At 41.3% G+C, this 18310-nt stretch overlaps 1 protein-coding gene across 1 annotated transcript; it reads right to left on the bottom strand.

The window, feature by feature from the left end:
• Nucleotides 1-46: 46 nt before the first annotated feature.
• Nucleotides 47-13345, bottom strand: prpf3 (PRP3 pre-mRNA processing factor 3 homolog (yeast)). The gene is made up of 17 exons (XM_033639573.2): nt 13175-13345; nt 12610-12763; nt 10978-11108; nt 9703-9870; nt 9516-9602; nt 9124-9386; nt 8881-8999; nt 7256-7443; nt 6956-7122; nt 6732-6814; nt 4193-4336; nt 4007-4106; nt 3772-3885; nt 3537-3655; nt 1182-1259; nt 1036-1091; nt 47-948 (listed from the first exon to the last, which is right to left on the bottom strand). The coding sequence occupies exons 2-17, from the start codon at nt 12752-12754 to the stop codon at nt 799-801; spliced, it is 2112 nt and encodes a 703-aa protein (XP_033495464.1). The 5' UTR covers nt 12755-12763; nt 13175-13345; the 3' UTR covers nt 47-798.
• Nucleotides 13346-18310: the final 4965 nt, after the last annotated feature.

Raw genomic sequence — 18310 nt, 5'->3', positions numbered from 1 at the left:
AATAAATGCAAGTAAGTACAATAAAAACACTGAATAAACCGAATAAAAACAGTAATAGTTGATGTTTATTGTTAAAGCAAGTTGAATATCAACGGAAGTGGAGTACAACGTACATAAAGTTGGCTTCATTTTGTCAATTTAAGTTACTGTAATGTTATAGAGTAATAAAGCTACAGGTCAGTCAAAGATTTGCTTGTTTCTCTAACAGAAAAAATGCATTTGGGAACTTTAACTTCTGTGAAATGTACCTTTAATGACTACAATAACTCTTATAACAGTATTGTAACATCACCCAGGAGTCCTCACAGGTTTGCTTTGAATGTGTTCGCACAGTAGCAGTGCAGTCATTTATCATTGGGGTGGCTCTTATCAACTGCTTTGATCCAAACAGGGATTGTTGTCGGCATACATGGGGATTTCATCACAAATGTTGAGTCATAACAGAATCTGACATTTCTCGTCATCACAAAAAGCCTTGGGTAAGTGATGTACATCACAGTGCAATCTGTCAGAGCGTATTCAACAGTAGACAACACAATATCTGACAGAGTAGCCTACCAACAAAAGATGAACACTGATGCAGGCATACACACATACCGTCCTACACACGCAATCGTCTGTCACACATTCTTGCAAAAACATCCACACAAGTTTATTGTTCCTCCTTTTCTATGTTCAAGTCTCTTGATTTAAATTTGTCTGTCCTCAGTTAAAGGCAGCCGGTCGGCAGTGAGGGCCAACTGGCTGTGAGGGCTGTGGGTCTGGTGGGCTTGGAGAGGGGGCGCGTCGAGTGAGGTTTCAGTCGTCTGTGCTGTCCAACACACTCTGGCTGAGCGCTAGATCCCAGTAGTGTTCTGTGCCGTGTTTCTTAAAGTGTTCTCTGGCCATGTTCTCTGTCGGGCACTGCTTGAACTTCATCTCCCCAAAACTGCGCTCTTTGGCTGTGCCCTGGGGAACCAAGAGGAATCATTAGACTTGAATGAGATCACACAAAGAGAAATTTAAGAAACCCAGTGTGTGTGTGAGAATACTCACGTTCCAAATCAACCAGCACTTGTTGTTCCTCTTTGTGTCGTCATCACCATCTGGATCTAATTGAGAATCAAAGGTAATGAGAGTTTAGTATCACAAAAATGAGCAAACAGGCATGACAACAGACACAAGAATCAAGCCACTCTTACCATCTCTTTTACTGTTGTGCTCCTCCCATTTGATTCTGTGTAACATCAGCCTCTTGAACTTTTTCTGGGATTTAGGGCCTAAAAAAGAGGGATAATTTTAGATTTTAGGTATGACTTTGAGTATCCCACTTCTTTAATATCTTAAGGGGTAGCAGAGAAAATAAAAGCCTTTCAAGCCTAATTTAAGTACAGCTATAAATTCTTTTTTTTAACATGTCCAAGCATCATGTAGCCATTCATGATGTTGTCAGTAGTTTACAATGGAATGCAACATCTCCATGAATTAAACGAGTATATATTTACAGACAGGGCTAGCCTTAATGTAATCAATCAATCAATTTTATTCATAAAGCCCAATATCACAAATCACAATTTGCCTCACAGGGCTTTACAGCATACGACATCCCTCTGTCCTTTGGACCCTCACAGCGGATAAGGAAAAACTCCCCCAAAAAAACCCTTTAACGATTTATGCTGACTTAAAGGGACAGTAACCCCAAAATCAAAAATAGGGATGCATGATAATGGATTTTTTGCCCATATCTGATATGCCGATACATGACAACTCATTTGATCGATAAGCTATACCAATAATATATCCATTTTTATTCCTACATAATGTTAGTGACCATCATGTCTCTTCTGTAGTGGAATTAACATCGTATAATACATGCATACTCTTATTGTGATGGCCAACCAACAGATGGAGACATGAAATACACTACATACAATGTATGTAAAGCCCCGTTTCCACTGCGCAGTACGGTACAGTTCAGTATGCTTTTTTTCTTTTTCCACTGTGAAAAGTTGTGGATGGTACCAATGGAACCGTTCTGTACTGTCCCCATTTTTGGTCCCTCCTCTGTTGGGGTACCTAGCACACAGATCTGGTACTAAAAGGTGGAGCTGTGAACACTGCAGTCTGTTGATTGGTCAGTAGAGGACGGTCACTCTGCTCAGGGCTGAGTTGTGGCTGGTTTTGAGGCTCATGTAACCACTGTTCATACCGTGGAGAGTTCTATTACTGTCACTATCAGATGAAAGGATGTTTTGTTGCGTCTTGCAGCAGCTGTAGTCGGAGAAAAAATAACTTGATTCACAGGGCCAACTGCCGGCAACTTTTAAGGTGGAATGTTTACTTGTGATGTTACTTAATGCATGAGTTGACGACGTGAAACCATCAGCTGAAACTTAACTGTGACAACTTTGACCATTACTTTAGTTTTTATATGACATACACTTTTAGTAACGAGTGGATCTTTAAGCGTTTAAATTTATTAATTTCTACTGGGTCATGTGAACTGCATATAATCTAATCCTCACTTGGAGGAAAAAAAAAGTATCATTGAGCACCGTTCCTGTGGGCTCCAGCAACACTAAACCCTGATCTTGCCTGAGAAGGACTAAATGCACAAAACCGCTACTTTTAATCCCATGGAGAGAGACTCTCACTGCAGCCTGTTTTATTTTGCTCTGAAAATGTCAGTGTGCAGACTCGTTCTGTGGACGATAAACAAGGTGCAGACTTCCCTCTGTTTCACCAGAGATAAGGAAATACAGTGAGTGCTGGACGGAGCAGTGAGTGACAACAACTCCCCCCACATTTAAGGGTACTGTTTGCGGTGGAAACGCTAAACGGACCTAGGGTCTAGGTACCATATCTGAAGGGTTATTTTCTGCTTCTAAAAAGGTACCATACTGAAAGTGTTTGGTGGAAACGTGGGAAAATTATTCATTCATTGAGCAAATTAAGAAAACGCATGTTGGCTGATTCCACTATTTCATTTTAAAGCCAAGAATGGCCGATACCGATGACGTGCTGGTGATGCTCGTGATGGTGCATCTCTAATCAAATAAATATTTTTTTTCCTATTACTTGTAGTGCTATTTAACAATCTAGATTGTTTTGGTGTGAGTTGCTGCGTGTTGCAGATATTAGTCATAGAGATGTCTGCCTTCTCTCCACCATAATAGGACTAGAGGACACTTTGCTTGTGCCAAAAAAATACTAAAACTTGAAAGCAATGTCTCGTTCCATAAGTCACAACCAAGTTACTCGAGATAACCCACAGACCTATCCTGTCTCCTGAAATCCACTCGCTAACGTTATCACATGCAGGAGGAAACTATTATTAAGTTATTAATGTTGATATTCAAAATGCGCTCCATACATGTCCAACGAATGCCCCTAAAACCCAAATAATACCACATATCTTTATTGGAAAAAGATACATTCAAAATGAGGCCTAATTATAAACATTCACATGAAATATGCTGTTTACATGACCCACATCATATTCAGAATAATAGTGAAATGTTAGTGTGCATGTTAACGTTGTCAGTATCACCCCTTACCTCCCTCCACCACAACAAGGTTGACGTCTTTGTGCAAAACTACTGTGCCTGTCAGGTACAGCTGGTTGGCATTGGCTTCCACTTTAAACTTCTTAGCAGGATTTTGCAGGTTACGGATCCTGTACAGGGAAGGTAAGGTGCTTAAATTAGACACACTTCTACACTGTAACACACACACACATGCTGCACTGTATATCTGAACTACAGTAGATGCTCTTTTACTACAAATGCACACCTGTATACTGCGATATGAACGCCATCAGTGAGGTCTTCTTTTAACTTCTTGACCTTCTTCTCTTTCCTCTGCTCTGCTGTGAGCTTGCGGGCTGCGTTGGCCTCCTCGTGAGCTCTGCACAGACGGGGACACGATCAGAAAAACCTCATAGAAAGTATTTGTTCTTCACTGATTATCAAACAATGTTAAATGTAAATTTCATCACAGTGCAAGAAATTAGTAAAGTGTTACTAACTTCTGTCTCTTGGCCATCTGTGCTCTAACATGAGCCTCCACCTTTGTCGGGTCCTGAACCGCCTCCGTCCCCAGCACTCTCATCAAATTGGAGATGCGTACTGAGACAATGAAAACAAACATCAGTTACCTTCTGTTCAATCTTAAATGTAGTAATTTGTGATAACAGTATCTGGTGTGTGGGTACCTTTGGGTTCTGGTGGCGGCATCAATCCCAAACGAACCTTCTCCTGAAGTTCTTTTTGTCCCTCTCTTCGTGTCTGTCTCCTCAGTTTCTTCTGTTCTTTCTTTGTCAGGTATACACCCAGCGTCACGGGCTTATCTGTATCAACTGAGAATCAATTTTTTTGTTAAACCCAGTTCAGAACAAAGATTGACGACAAGACAAACCATTTTCGAACATTGCATAGAAAAGCTGCGGCATTGTGAACTGGCCGTCTGAGCTCAACTCAAGCTGGCTGATGATGTCACCTGCAACTTAGCTGGTCAAATCATCGGCAACTGGTTTTACACCGTAAAGCTTGTCACCTGTTCGGTCAAGTCAAAATGACTGCACACAGCTTGTTTGCTCGCTGCAGCAGGTGCTCTGTCCCTGCCAAGCCCTCTGTTTCCGTTCTCACGGTGTGCCAGTGTTGGACGGTGGGTCGCTGCTGCTGCTATTATTGTGGTGTATTTATTATGAACACAGTCCATTTGATGCTCGTTTTGTTCTTCACTGTAGCCAGTATCTCACTATCACTATCCTCATTCATATTTTAAGAAGCTACAAATTAGCTTCAGCCAGCCATAAAATCAGCCTGAAAAGCTGGACGTTAGAACAGAGGTACAGAGAGTTGTTGCATAGAGATGATGCACCGTCTCATCTAGTTGCATTGGTGTGAACTGGCAGGTTTTTAGAACGCTGCAGGACGGCACATTGCGAGCAGCTGCCTTTTCCAACTAACCTTGTCTCATCATGAATCTTTGGTCTGGACTGGGCTTTAGAATCAGACTAAGCTGTTCACTACAAAGATCCTCCTATTAGTTTGTTTTGGGGGATAATCAGTTCCAATGCTCAGTATCTTGTAAGCCCACAAACCTACTGAGGACAAATACTCCTTTTTCTCCATCTCAACACGGCTATCTCCATGGATGAGGACCTGCTCTGTATTTACATATAAACAGCTCACACAACAATTCTTTTTTCAGGCGATTACACACCAAAGAAAACATATTTATATTACATTTCTACCAATATATCCCCCTAAATCCTTCACACTGGAGCTTTAACTATAACAGGGCTCGACAGTGCGAGTGTTTCACTCGCATCTGCGACTAAAAATAGATGTGTGCGAACTGTAAAAAATATTTAGGGGCACATGTGCGCATAAAAAATTCAGCCGAAGCAGCCTATATTTTTGTCAATAAAAAAATATGATAATCTAACCACAAATGTTGGAGGAACTCCAGCCGCCTTCCCTCTTCCCCGTGTGACACGGTTATGGGCGTTTTTCCAAGCCACTGTCGGCACAATGCGCTCTTGCGCCGCAGCAGCACATACACAATGAATGGGTTCGTCGGCGGAGGTCTGCGCTTTGCGCGCTCTGTGTGAAAAGGGCTTAAGTCCCACTGTCGGCAGCGTGGAAATAAGTCAAAGTGTGGAGGAGATGGACTGGGTTAAGCGGCGGATCTCCGGGGAAGCCTGCTCCGTTCTCCCCGTAGTTCAAATAATTTCAACTCTGAGCGCAGCGCTCGGGCAGAAAATCAGAGCGGTGCGCGACGCCAAGGGTAGCGGTGCCGCTTTGTCAGGCGTTGCTGTCCTCTCCATAGACAAACAATGGGACAGCCAGCGCAAAGCGGTTTTACAGCTGATCATGTGTAGAGGCCTTTAGGGACCGTTTGCCACGGTACCGCTGCTGGGCAGAGTGGAAATGAAGCCCTTTTCACACAGAGCGCGCAAAGCGCATACCTCCGCCGACGAACCCATTCATTGTGTATGTGCTACCTTGGCGCAAGTGCGCACCGCTCTGCCACCGAGCTGAGCGGCGCGCAAGAGGGCGCATGTCGCGGCGTCTGCGCGCTGTGACGACACCTCGCCGCCACGCGTCCAATAGCAGAGAAGAGCCTGAAGTAGACCCGGAAGCGGTCACCATGGAGCTGTAGCTCCTGAACGAGCCTGTACTCCCCCAAATCATGTCCTCTGCGCCCTACCCCTCGGTGGGCGCCGCGAAAATCGCACTCTGTGTGAAAGAGGCTTAAGTCCTGCAGAGTTTCAGAGGACCTGGAGAATGTTTTAGGATAGTAATAACATTATATAAGATAATCATATTACAAAGATAATAAGATAATAACATTAAAGACAAAATTAAATTGCAATCGGCCTACTTTTTCAAAACTTGATGATTTTACCTTTCTGTACATTTTGTATACAAATTCATTAAATAATTTTGCTTGTAAATGTCTATTTGCATCACGTTTATTATGGAAAACACATTATTTGATCAATTTACATTGTGCCCCTAAAGTTCTTTGCGCGCTCCTTACTTTTTCAACTTAGGAGCACATGTGCTCCTTGGGAAAAAAGTTAGAGTCAAGCCCTGTATAATACTTATTAACTCACCAGGTTTATGTTAATTTCAACACCAAAGGGTTTCTCTCTATGAGTGAAAAGTTCATCTTTTTTTAAACATGCATACTTTGGGAGCACCTTTAACAGTTGGCAGACTTCTTATCTTCCATACACTTACCTGGAGGGCTCATTTGGGCAGGATGTTCAACCAGGTTGGTCACACCAAACAACTCCACATTGTCAAAGTCTGTTTTGGATGATCTTCATAAAATAAGAGAAAAAAAACTTGACAGTTAACTACAGAGAGTTGATCATTCAGACTGCATTATTCTACAGCTTCACTGTGGCAGTGAAAATGAGATGCTAAGTGTTTGAGTTCCTGGCTTATTTGTAGTTTCTTACATGTCCATGTTGTTGGCCAGGATGTAGGAGTCCCACCACTCCATGTGGGGAACCTCCCCTTCTCCCAGCTCTTTCTTCGGGGCAATCAGTGCCAGCTTGGTGGATGCTTGGATTCCTGTCTTCTTTGCTGCCTGGGCGATCTCATTCTGCAATCTCTCCAGCTGGGCCTGATTATGGTGAAGAACAACACAGGAGGGGACAAAAGACAAGTTGTTTTGAACCATTGTGTAATTTTACATCTATGTCAAAAAATGTCTGAGACAACTGCTGACACGTGACAGTTCAGGAGTGAAATCCAACCTTGGTTCTGATTCTCTGAGCAATCTTCTCGAACCGCCCCTGGTCGTGGAATTTGAAGGCCCGGCGAGGGCGCTGAGCCGGTGTAATAAACACCCGCTGGTCAAAGTAAGACGTGGACTCCAAGTCCTCCCCAGGCTTCTCCTTCAGCTGCTGACGGAACTGCTCCCTCTTTACCGCTCGAATGTTTGCTACAAAGACAGAAGAAAATGAACTGAGAGAAGCAAAAACAAGTAATTAAGATTGTGCCTGTACCATTCGACCACTAATTTGCGAACCTGGAAGGAATTCTCATAGAAGAATCTGATTAGTTTCTTTATTACACCAAAACTGGAACATGAGCATCTCTATAGTTGCCAGAAATGTTGGCAAGAGTCTTTTGATGTAGACCATGCTCATGTTTTTTGGAAATGTCAGAAAATAACTGTATTTTGGGAAATGGTATGTAAAGAGCTTAAGTACATACTAGGAGTGATAGTTATTTGATTGAAATATTGCTAGTAGCAAGCAAGACAGTTATCATTAAGAACTGGGGTAAAGAAACACCACTGATGAAGGACCTATGGCTAACAACCGAAGAAGAAACTGACACACATACTGAGATTACAAGAAGCATAACTGGAAATAAAATGAGAAAAATGGACTCTATACAAGACTCAAAAAGACGACACTGTACTGGAATAATAATAATCAATAGAAACACTAATCCTTAAGGGTGTAAAAATGTATATTTACCTGAGCAGTTTTTGTTTCATTAGCTCTTATTATTTTGTTATGCTGCTGTAACTGACATGCAAGTGTCACAAAAACAATATATTTCATTCATTATCATCATCAACTATATCCAGTTGGTTGTTATAGTGTAACGTTTGGCTACTTAAAAATCTGTTGCAATGATTAAAGCTGGGGTAGGCAGTTGAATTTTGGCATCACTGGGCAAAAATCCCATAATAACCTTTGAGTATATTGTAATTCAAGTGGTCTGAAGGAACACTAGATGTCTGCACCTCCTCTTGGCTCTGCTTTCAGGCTTTAGAAAATCTAGCAAGTGACCAGAGGCCTATTGGCTGATATACAAATACAGAGGCAAATCTAGGTCCCTTTGGTAAAAGCCTGATTCAGTGGCAGAGAATCCTGCAGAGAAAGTTGCCATCAGAGAATTGGCAATGACGACGAATAAAACACGTGTCAATATTGGTGAAGCCTTTCAGAGACGGAGAGAAAATGTTGCCAATAGTCTTCTACTAACCGGAGCCAAAACTCACAGCTGCAGCTTCAAGTTCACATCTATGTAGCTATCAGTAGCTATAGCCTGGAATTACCTTGTGTCCTCTGCCTTACTCCCTGCAGCTACAAAATACATCGTTGTGACGAGAGAGGACAGCAGCTCCGATGACAAACCACAGTCAGCAGTTGCAGAAACCCATATTCAGCCAGCGCAAAACTCAACTCTGAGGTACTGGGTTTATTTATTGTTCTGAAACTTTTCCATGCCTTTTCCAGGTTTTCACGACCATATGAACCCTGTATGAAACCATTACGTTATGTAACTGCAGCTGTAGGAAAACCGATTCATCCCAACATCCTCAGTGTGTGAGTGTGCAGGTAATAAACCACAGTACACGTACCTTTGAGTGTGGGCATGCGGTGTGTGAGTTCAACCTCTTTGCCACTAGCGTCCACAGTTCTTCCCTTGTCATCCAGAATGAGAGGTGTTGGCTTGTTCACCTCTTTGACTTCTACTTTCCTATAAAAGGGAAACACAGAGAAAGAAGTCTAATTTCAAACTGTCACATCAAAGAATAGTCACCGCCCCCTTGAGTTTTCTCCTCTTTAGATTTTTAAATCCGTAATACTGTGACATTACTCACGGTGGGGCAATTCCCATAGCGTGTAGATTAGCTAGTGCCACTATGTTGTGAGGCCCGGTGTTTCCCAGGGCTCCGAGGATGCCAGGCTTCATGGCTAATTGGGACTGGATGCGGGCCTGGAGCTCGGCAGCCTTGCGGGCCTTCTCAATAGCATCGTTCATGAAGCTGGCAGCCTGGGAGGGGGCGATAGATGAGGCACCACCCGCAGCTGCAGCAGCGGATGTGCCAAGAAGCCGTGAAACTGGAGGGGATTCCAGCTGTGACTGTGGTGGGAGAAGCAACGGCTAAAGTTAGTGAGGAGTAAAAATGCTGTCATACTGAGTGCATCGCCTTGAAATTACTATAACTTGTTTTTCAGTGTGTTATGTCTTAAAGTATAGTTGTTTCTTTACCTGTGAGGCAGGGACTGAAGAGGCAAAGCTCAGCTGCTTCTTCCTCTCTTCTATCTGTTTGGTAGCTGCTTCCATCATCTGTTTTATCTGATAATACAAAGAAGAGGTTAGTAGATGCAGGAAGTTTATCATGGGAAAAACTCAGAACAATTTATTGAAGTACAATCTTAACCGTCACTAAGATTACCTGCATTTTGGTGAGCATGCCAGGGCTCTCAGATGGAGGTCCAGGTATGACCTCAGGCTCCTCCACCTCCTCGAAGCGAGGCACCCTTTTCCTCTTTGCAACTGTCCCATCTCCTGTCTCTGGAGCTTCTCGCATCGCACCCGTTTCAGCCTCATCACCAAACACATCCTGAGACCAACCAGCCAAAACAGAAACATCAAATTCACATCGCCATGCATTAGGTCAAACATGAGTGTGTTTACACTTCGTCAAACAGTATGATTAAATAATTGTCAGTCTTCACACAATGAGTAAACTAGATTTTTATTCATATAAATTTGGTCGCTGTTACCTACTGGTCTAAATATTCAGATATGCAATCAAGCTGCACAATGTTATCGTTTTAGCATCAACACTGCAGTGTGCGCACGTGCAATAGTCACGACATTCAATGTCAAGCAAAGCAAACTGATTTAAACACGTCATGCTACAACTTTCTTTGCTGCTTGATCATGTGTGTATGTGACGTAGTCTGGTGGCGTTTCTTATGAGCGGAGGCACTCTTCTGCATGTGTGTAGAGAAGCAATGTAACTGGACTGGTAAGTGCTGTAGACAGTTTAACTCATGCTTTTCTGAAGCTACAGTCATCAGCAGAAAGTGTCCAGAGAAATTCACATTCCAGTATAATGGCAGTAAAAACGGCTGCGTTTTGTTTTGCTTCACAGAAGAAATAAAGCGTCTGTTTAATGCAACATTATCAAGACGTCTCCTGGCCATTCTTCACCACAGAGTTGTCGGACTGTAAAAGCAAGTTAAAAGCTGTGACATTAATCTACCAGAGTCTGTCTGATAAACAACAAAAGCGAGCCCTGCCAGTAGTCAACCGCAACCTGAAAATGAGCAACAAACAGGAGGGGAGCAACATAATGAAGCCCCTAAATTTGCTATAAGTAACATGCATTATTAATGTGACACTTTGGATCATTAACTTTAGCCTGGATTGATGAAAGAGTATCAATCCTCCACCACCACCCAAAAAGTCTTCAAAGTAAAAAGCACTTTTCAAGCTTTTATCATACTTCAATTTCTAATAAAGATACGCACCCCTACAAAAATCCCTCCAATCATGATAGAAGCTATTAAATTATCTGGTGAAAATTTCTGTATGTTTTCAAATCACAATGTGTATTGTAGAAAAAATATCAGAAATGATATTTTTCCTAATATCATGCAGCCCCAGTATGTAGTGATAATACAGAGATGGCTGGTTCTAGTTTGCGAGGGTGTTTGCTTACCTTGAGTTCTCTCTTGCGGTTCTTTTCTCCTGCTCCTTTGTTGCCACGTGCATTGCGGCTTTCCTCCAAAGCTTCAAAAAGACGCTCCACAAAACCTCCAGCAGAGTCATCGAGGAAGGGACGCAGCTGGTCTGTGGTGGAAATGAGTGTCCAATAATTAGCACAACTCCAGGACTCCTTTGATCACTGTCTCAATTTGTAGAAGGGTGTGTAGTACACTACAGCTAGAACATTCTCTGATCAAATAAATATGAATAAATAAGAGAAACAGGGACCTTTTATATATATATATATTATATCAGAATATGACTTCTAAGTAACCTCAGTCAACACTGAATGATTCATTTGTAACACTGCATCCACTTTTCATAATGTCTGATGTGATGTTTTTGTAGTATTATGGATTTTTATTTTTGTATTTATGTAAAACAGCTGACCTCCTGAGGTGCAGGACAAATTTCAGATTTTTTTCCTGATAATAAAGCGAAAGCAAATCAAAATTAAATCAGATTAAAAAAATGACTAATGATTATGGCCAGGTAGTGAAATAACCCAGAACCAAGCAGTATCAAAAGTCAAATTATACCAGCCATTTGATCCATTTTGTAACCAGACCTGGATCAAAATTATGATTCATATGTTTTGCTTGCAGCCAATCACTGCAGGCATTCCTCAATTCAATGCACATGTGACTGGCCCACTGCAGCAGCAGCTACAAACCATACAGTCTGTGGTGTGGTGAAGTCAAACACTGTGTATTTGACAGAGTTGGCAGTTCAGCATGACAAGAGATGCCACCAAGAATTTGAAAGTATGGCTATACTATATGCCTGTGGCACCTGGTGAAGTTTTACGCAACTGAATGTTTCCATTTACATGATGAGCACCGAATAATGCAGAAAAAGGTATTAAAAGAAGCACATTATTAATATCAGTATTACTTGAAGGGTAACAGTACTGGTATCTTAATTTTTCAGATGATACCTAGCCATAATACTGATGGCCAAAATCAGTTTGAAAGGATATTAGTATCAACAATAATAATGATTTGGTAAGTATTAATTTGTCCCTGATCCAGTTGAAAAGCTATGTGATCAACTCTGTGGTGAGCATAGTTTACCCAAATCATTTGGATAACTTCCTGTAGGTCACAGAGTGAATCTTTCCCGCACTCTTGGTCTTTTTCTGTTTAGCCATTACTGCATCTTCCATATAAATAAAATGAATTATGGTTATGTCCTAGCTAGGCACCTCCTGCTGGAGGTGTTTCAGGCACGTTCCACTAGTAGGAGGCCCCGGGGCAGACCCATAACACACTGGAGGGTTTACATATCTAATCTGGCCCTGGAACGCCTTGGGGTCCCCCAGGAGGAGCTGGAAAGCGTCACTGGAGAGAGGGACATCTAGGGTGCTTTGCTTGGCCTGCTGCCCCAGCTACCCAGCCCCAGATAAGTGGATGAAAATGGATGAATGGATGGATGGATGGATGGATGGATGGTTGTGACGTTCACTGATCACAAGTGGTTGCTTGAGAGCTTGATAGCTGGTGTTGTGCAAAAGGCATGTAACTAAAGCTTCATTCAAACCTGTATATAAATAAAGCACAGCAGGTTTCAAATGGTCAGTAGTTACCTATGGTCTTCCTTTTGTCCAATCCCTTTCCAACACAGTGCAAAGCAGCAGTAACCACTGTGGGCTCCGAGAAACCCAGCACCTTCTTCACAGTGCGCTCCACCCATGGCCTCAGCTCCTCCACCTCCCGTTTTGGAAGAGACATCCTCCAACCCTGCGGAAAATCATGACATTTACAACATGTAGCATCATCATTCACATACGCTGATGATTTTATTAACTATATATCTCCATGAATTATGACGTGACGGTCCCAAACACATGAGCTACATGAGCACAAACCCACTGCTGTCTCACTCACAGCCACTGACAGACACACGCACACAGCCGTCATATTATTTACTAATAAAATCCCATTCACACAGTCACTCCGGAACTTGGTATAGTTAGTCATTTCACAGCTGTAATGTTAGACTGGCGGACAAATGTGCTAACCAGGAGCAACACACAAGCTAAAATCAATTACATCCGCCAAAACTCCCCGGCTACCTGCTAGTTACCGTTAGCACACTGCTGTCCGCGAGCTACCAACAAAAGCGAATAACCGCCTAATAAATCTACAAACCTTGAGATTCTGCTTTTATCCTGTATCACACCGCTAACGTGTTATAAGTCAAATACAAACGACCAAGTTAAAGACTTGTGAAACACTATAAACTGCTAGGTTGTCTGCAAAACTTTCTTGTTTAGTCGCGCCGTTCACACGACGTTTCTGAGGCAAAACCCGGAACCGGAAATGATTGCTGTTTCTTCTTCGTGACTTTCAGTGGCAGTATTTCCCTTTTTATGCTCGATGTTGCCACCTGCCTGTACACGTAAGTCAGTGTCCCATTTGTTTGGGTAACACTTGTTTTTTGAAAACTGTGATTAAAAAGTCAGGTTTTTAGGGAAGTCACATGTCTTTTAATTTTGTATTTGACCAAAAGAACTTTAAAAAGGTATAAAAGAAGAGGTTAAATAGTGGTGTTGTTATGCATCATGGCAAAACTGGCTAAAACGGTTAGTACTTAGGTCTGGGTCTGGTTTATACTGGTCTAGTGTTGGTGAAGCTGGTCCACCAGCATGGTCTTGCAGCCAGTGCTTTAAATACATTGTCTTAGAAGTTGTAACTCCCTTGAATGAATTATTTAAGTATAAGAGAACTGAAATGAAAATTAAGTTAACAACATCTTTGAGTGCAAGAGGATTAAATTCACTTCTTTGAAACACCTGCCTGAAATACAGCACATACTTTACAAACAAAGACTTAATTTCCATACAAATGCACTGACAATAAATAAGCTTAAAACTGGGAAAGATTTTTGAACAGTAATATCTAATTAGAATCAGTTTTACCATCACTAAAGATGTTCAACTATACATAAATATGAAATAAATTTAGATAGATAGATAGATAGATAGATAGATAGATAGATATCACATCTTGCACAAACTGAACTTGCCACAAAGTCAATACACTGCCCCTTGATATGCTGGTCATGCTGGTATAACCAGTGTGTATTATCACTCAACACATTCATGTATTTAGGTTACTTCCCTCTAAAATGTAGTGCAGCTAAAACAGTTCGGGGTTTGCATAAAATTTAAAATACTCAAGAACACCAACCTCAAAACTGTTCTCAGCTAATAACAGTATTTTGTTAAGTTTCCACCATGGCAGGAGGGGACTGGACTGTTACTGCCAACTGTTCTTATTGTGGTCTTCTCTTTGACTTGGTGTTTGTCCGTATTTCACTGTATATGTTGTGTTGAATTACTCCATGCTCAGTAATCTTACACTTACCGTTTTAATTCTAAAAGCCTAACACATTGTTTTTGTATTTAAATTAGGAGGCAATTTCAGTTCAGTTTATTTTGTAGAGATAGTAAAAGAGGTCTGAATCAACACTGGGTCAGGATGCATCATATGACCAATTTTTTTATGTCTAACGGTTAATACTGGGTCTTCTGTTCTTCCTGTAGCCTTGGTATATTTACTGAGGTGTTGAAATGTTATTAAACCAGCAAAAGTTGATCATGTTAAATGACCAAATTTATGTAAAGACTCAATGTGGACTAATAACCATTATTTGCTCTAATTTTTAAGTGCATCAAATTATCATCCATCTGCATAAGCAAATATCAAGTTATTGTTTGGTCTGTACGTTTATGTTTATTGTATTTAGAAAGGGACAGTGCACATTAATTAACATGATCTCTGTGCCAGATTTAGCCATACAGGCTCATGGTAAAGTTGTTTATAAGAAAAAGACATTAAAATAACATGCAAAAGCTCAGAAGCACAGATAAAAGCAGATTGATGGCATGTTCACAGAAGGGCACATAAGCACAGATCAGCATATAACCATAGACAAAAGCACATTACAAGGCACATAAACAAAAACGACAGGACATAAGCACTATGAACAAAACAATGACATAACCATATAACCAAAAGTACAACATAAAACACGACATAGACCAAAGCACACATCCAGAAACAAACACAGTGACGCATGAAATGAGCAGAGAATCTGAAGCAAACAGTCCACAGTAATGGTTTGATTACATTTCTGACGTTTGTGGCTCAGGACTCTGTTTGCATGATAAAAATGAAACAAATCCACACTCTGCTTTTATCACTAATCAGTGAGGAGTGACATGTTGACTCACTGAAAACATTCCCCTTTTGAAAACATGGCATTATCAGGTGATCTTTGTTTCCTTCATCTGTAGCTCCACCCCCTCGTTCCTCTCTATCTTTGCATGATGTGGGTCAATGAGTGCAGTTGTAGTAGTGTGAGCATTAATGCAGTAGGAAGCCTGAGGCTCCACCAGTCTGCCAGCTCCACCCCCCACCCTGCTCATACACACTCTATAACAAGCCACATCCATGCCTTCACTCAGTGACGTGATGTGTAACCATCCAGTGTTCAGTGTAAACTGTATATACACTTTCTGTGGAGTCATAACAGGTCATCAAGGTGTCACCCATTCATTACAGCTCCATTCAATTACTCCTTCTGAAGAGCACACTGCCATCATCAATCCTTTCAAATGCTGATTCATCAGCCCTGTTTACATCCATGTTTACATCCACCCTGCAGCTAGAGTTTGAGCTTTGACATGGTTTGCAGTCACACAGTTTGGTATCTGGGAGGATATTCGGTAGTTTAAAGGAAACCTCTCATCAGCACCGCAGAATAGTAGCAGGACATTTGAGATAGTTTCATTGTGTACTCTTTTTTTCAAAGTCGAAACGTGAGCTTTTTGCACCGCCACAGGCAAACTTAGGATCCATTTCACTCTGTGACCTAAGACATAAGGCTATGGGTGTGCACACCGTTAAAGAAAACAATGCAATGCTATGAAAGGCAACCACACACCACCGTCCAGAAAAATAACTGGCAAATGTCACCACAAATAAACCTACCAAATTTACTATCATTATTATTACTGGCAGATCATAGTGAACTGCAGTTATGGTGGTGTTGCTGTACCCCAGTAGAAGCTGTAATTCAACTGCTGTGGGTACAACCAGTGTCCTAGGGCTGCTGTGAAACTGCACCTTCTCGGGGCAACAAAAAGTTTGTCTTGGGTGCATGTGTACAATAGACAAACAAGAAAGGACAGCAGAGGAGATACAAGGTGCACCAATACAACTGGGCTGGACAGTCACTAAAAGGTCCACAGGCTGAGATCAGTGCAAAAATAATCAATTATTTAAGACAACCGTGCACAAAAAGAAGGGTGCTCCACGTGCCAAAAATAATAAGAAGTGAAAGAAAACAGCAGCAAATGTTTCAGTCCATGATGATGAACTGATGATAGTCAGGGATTAAAATGTTTGCTGCTGTTTTTATCCACTTTTTATTATTTTTTGCAACTTGAGCACCTTTATTTTGTCAAACACTGCACTGCCTCTCTATTTTATGATTTTAAAATGTATTAAGAAGTGTAAAATAGAATTCAGTATGAGTGTTATGTACACTATATCACTGTTGATTGTTTAAGTTTTTGTAAAGTGCTGGTATGTCGTTAAAAAGGTGTGCACTTCTCCTGTGCGGCCCTAAATCATATGCTGGCTCCCTAAGGGCCTGTGTCCACATGATCTTTTTTCAATTGTCTCCAGTGAGGTGAGAGCATGTGTGGCCACATCCAAGCACCTGGAGAAGAAGCGCAGCGTCCAGCGTCTTTATTTCAGAGAGTTTCAGCTTTTTTGTGCAGCCACTCTGAGCACTGCTACTGGGAAACCTCTGAACTAAGGATGCAAGATAATATTGACATGTCATCGGCGTTGGGTAATATTAGCTTTAAAATGAACTACCAGAATCGATCACCGTGCTTTGTCTTATTTCGCACAGTGTGAATGAATATTACAGACACTGAAAAGCATTGTATTTCATGTCTCCATCTGCTGTGGGGCGATCAGGATAAGAGTATGCATCGAAAATATGATGTTAATTAAACTACAGAAGAAACGATGATCACTAAATGAAAACTAAATTAAAAGAAGAACAGCCTTCTTGTGTGCGATATATCTACTAATTTATTATCAGTCTGATGTTTCCTGCCAGCACCTGCACCAACTTATAAGGACTGACATGGCACACGGGGCATGTGCTTTTGAAAAAAGTGGATATATCAATATCGGTATCGGTCTGATAAGTTGTCATATATCGTCATATGAGATATTGGCAAAAAATCCAATATCGTGCATCCCTACTCTGAACTCTGAAGGCACTGGTGTGGTCACTGTTGCTCCTTCAGGTACTGTTTGTCCTGAGCTGTATGACATTTCAGCCAGAGGGTATGACAAGGAAGACAGAAAAGCCGATGTGGGAGAGCAGATCAGCCGGACGCTGACTGTTGCTGTGCTCCAAACAATGATCCACTGGTTCAACTTTTAAAGAAATGAAGGTGCACCTTCTTTAAGTAGTTCAAGCTTTGGCATTTACTGAGTAAATCCTCAAAGTCTTTTATAATTTGACAAATTAATTTAGTTTGGTACAACCAACATGATTAGCTTTGACCTCGAAAAGCTTCAGCTGAACAAACTGAATATTCATCCAAAAGCTGTGTTGATATTTAGTGATCAAACTATTTAATGCAACATATTCTAAATTATTCATTTTGATTCTGTTCTTCTCAAAAAAAAAAAAAATAAAATTTCAACCAACTTTTTAAACTAAGTTGTCAACAGACTAAAACACGTTAATGAAACAAACATGAACCATTTTGTGCTTTTGTCACCAGAAGTGTTGCAAACTTTTAACTATGTCGTCAACTCCCCCCCCCCTCCCAGTGATAAATAGGTGAAATGGTTTAAATGATTGCTGTTAATTTTCTGTCGATCAACAAATTGATTAATTGTCAGTTTGGCACTTCATGATACAGCAATAACAAGATTAAAGCTGGGCCATCAGTTGGATAACACTCGTTCCAATATTGACCTTCATTTTGGTAAAACACCCCGGTGAAATGTTTACATGAAATTTACAGGAGTAATACCTTAATCTGTCTGTAATCAAATGATTAGCAGGCCAGTCAACAACACATTGACTCACATTTACCCACCGAACCACCACCTGAATCCCTTGTTGGCACCTCACATGTGCTGTCTGCCCCCCCCGCCTTTCGCCCCCTCCAGCCAACTCTATTATATAATGACACCTCAGCACATAATATGACAACACAATACCACAGACAGTTCTATACACAC

The sequence above is a fragment of the Epinephelus lanceolatus genome, chromosome 10 (assembly GCF_041903045.1).
Source record: "Epinephelus lanceolatus isolate andai-2023 chromosome 10, ASM4190304v1, whole genome shotgun sequence".
Lineage (NCBI taxonomy): Eukaryota > Metazoa > Chordata > Actinopteri > Perciformes > Serranidae > Epinephelus > Epinephelus lanceolatus.
Note: the sequence above shows the minus strand (reverse complement) of the source record. Positions and strands in the feature narration are given on the sequence as shown.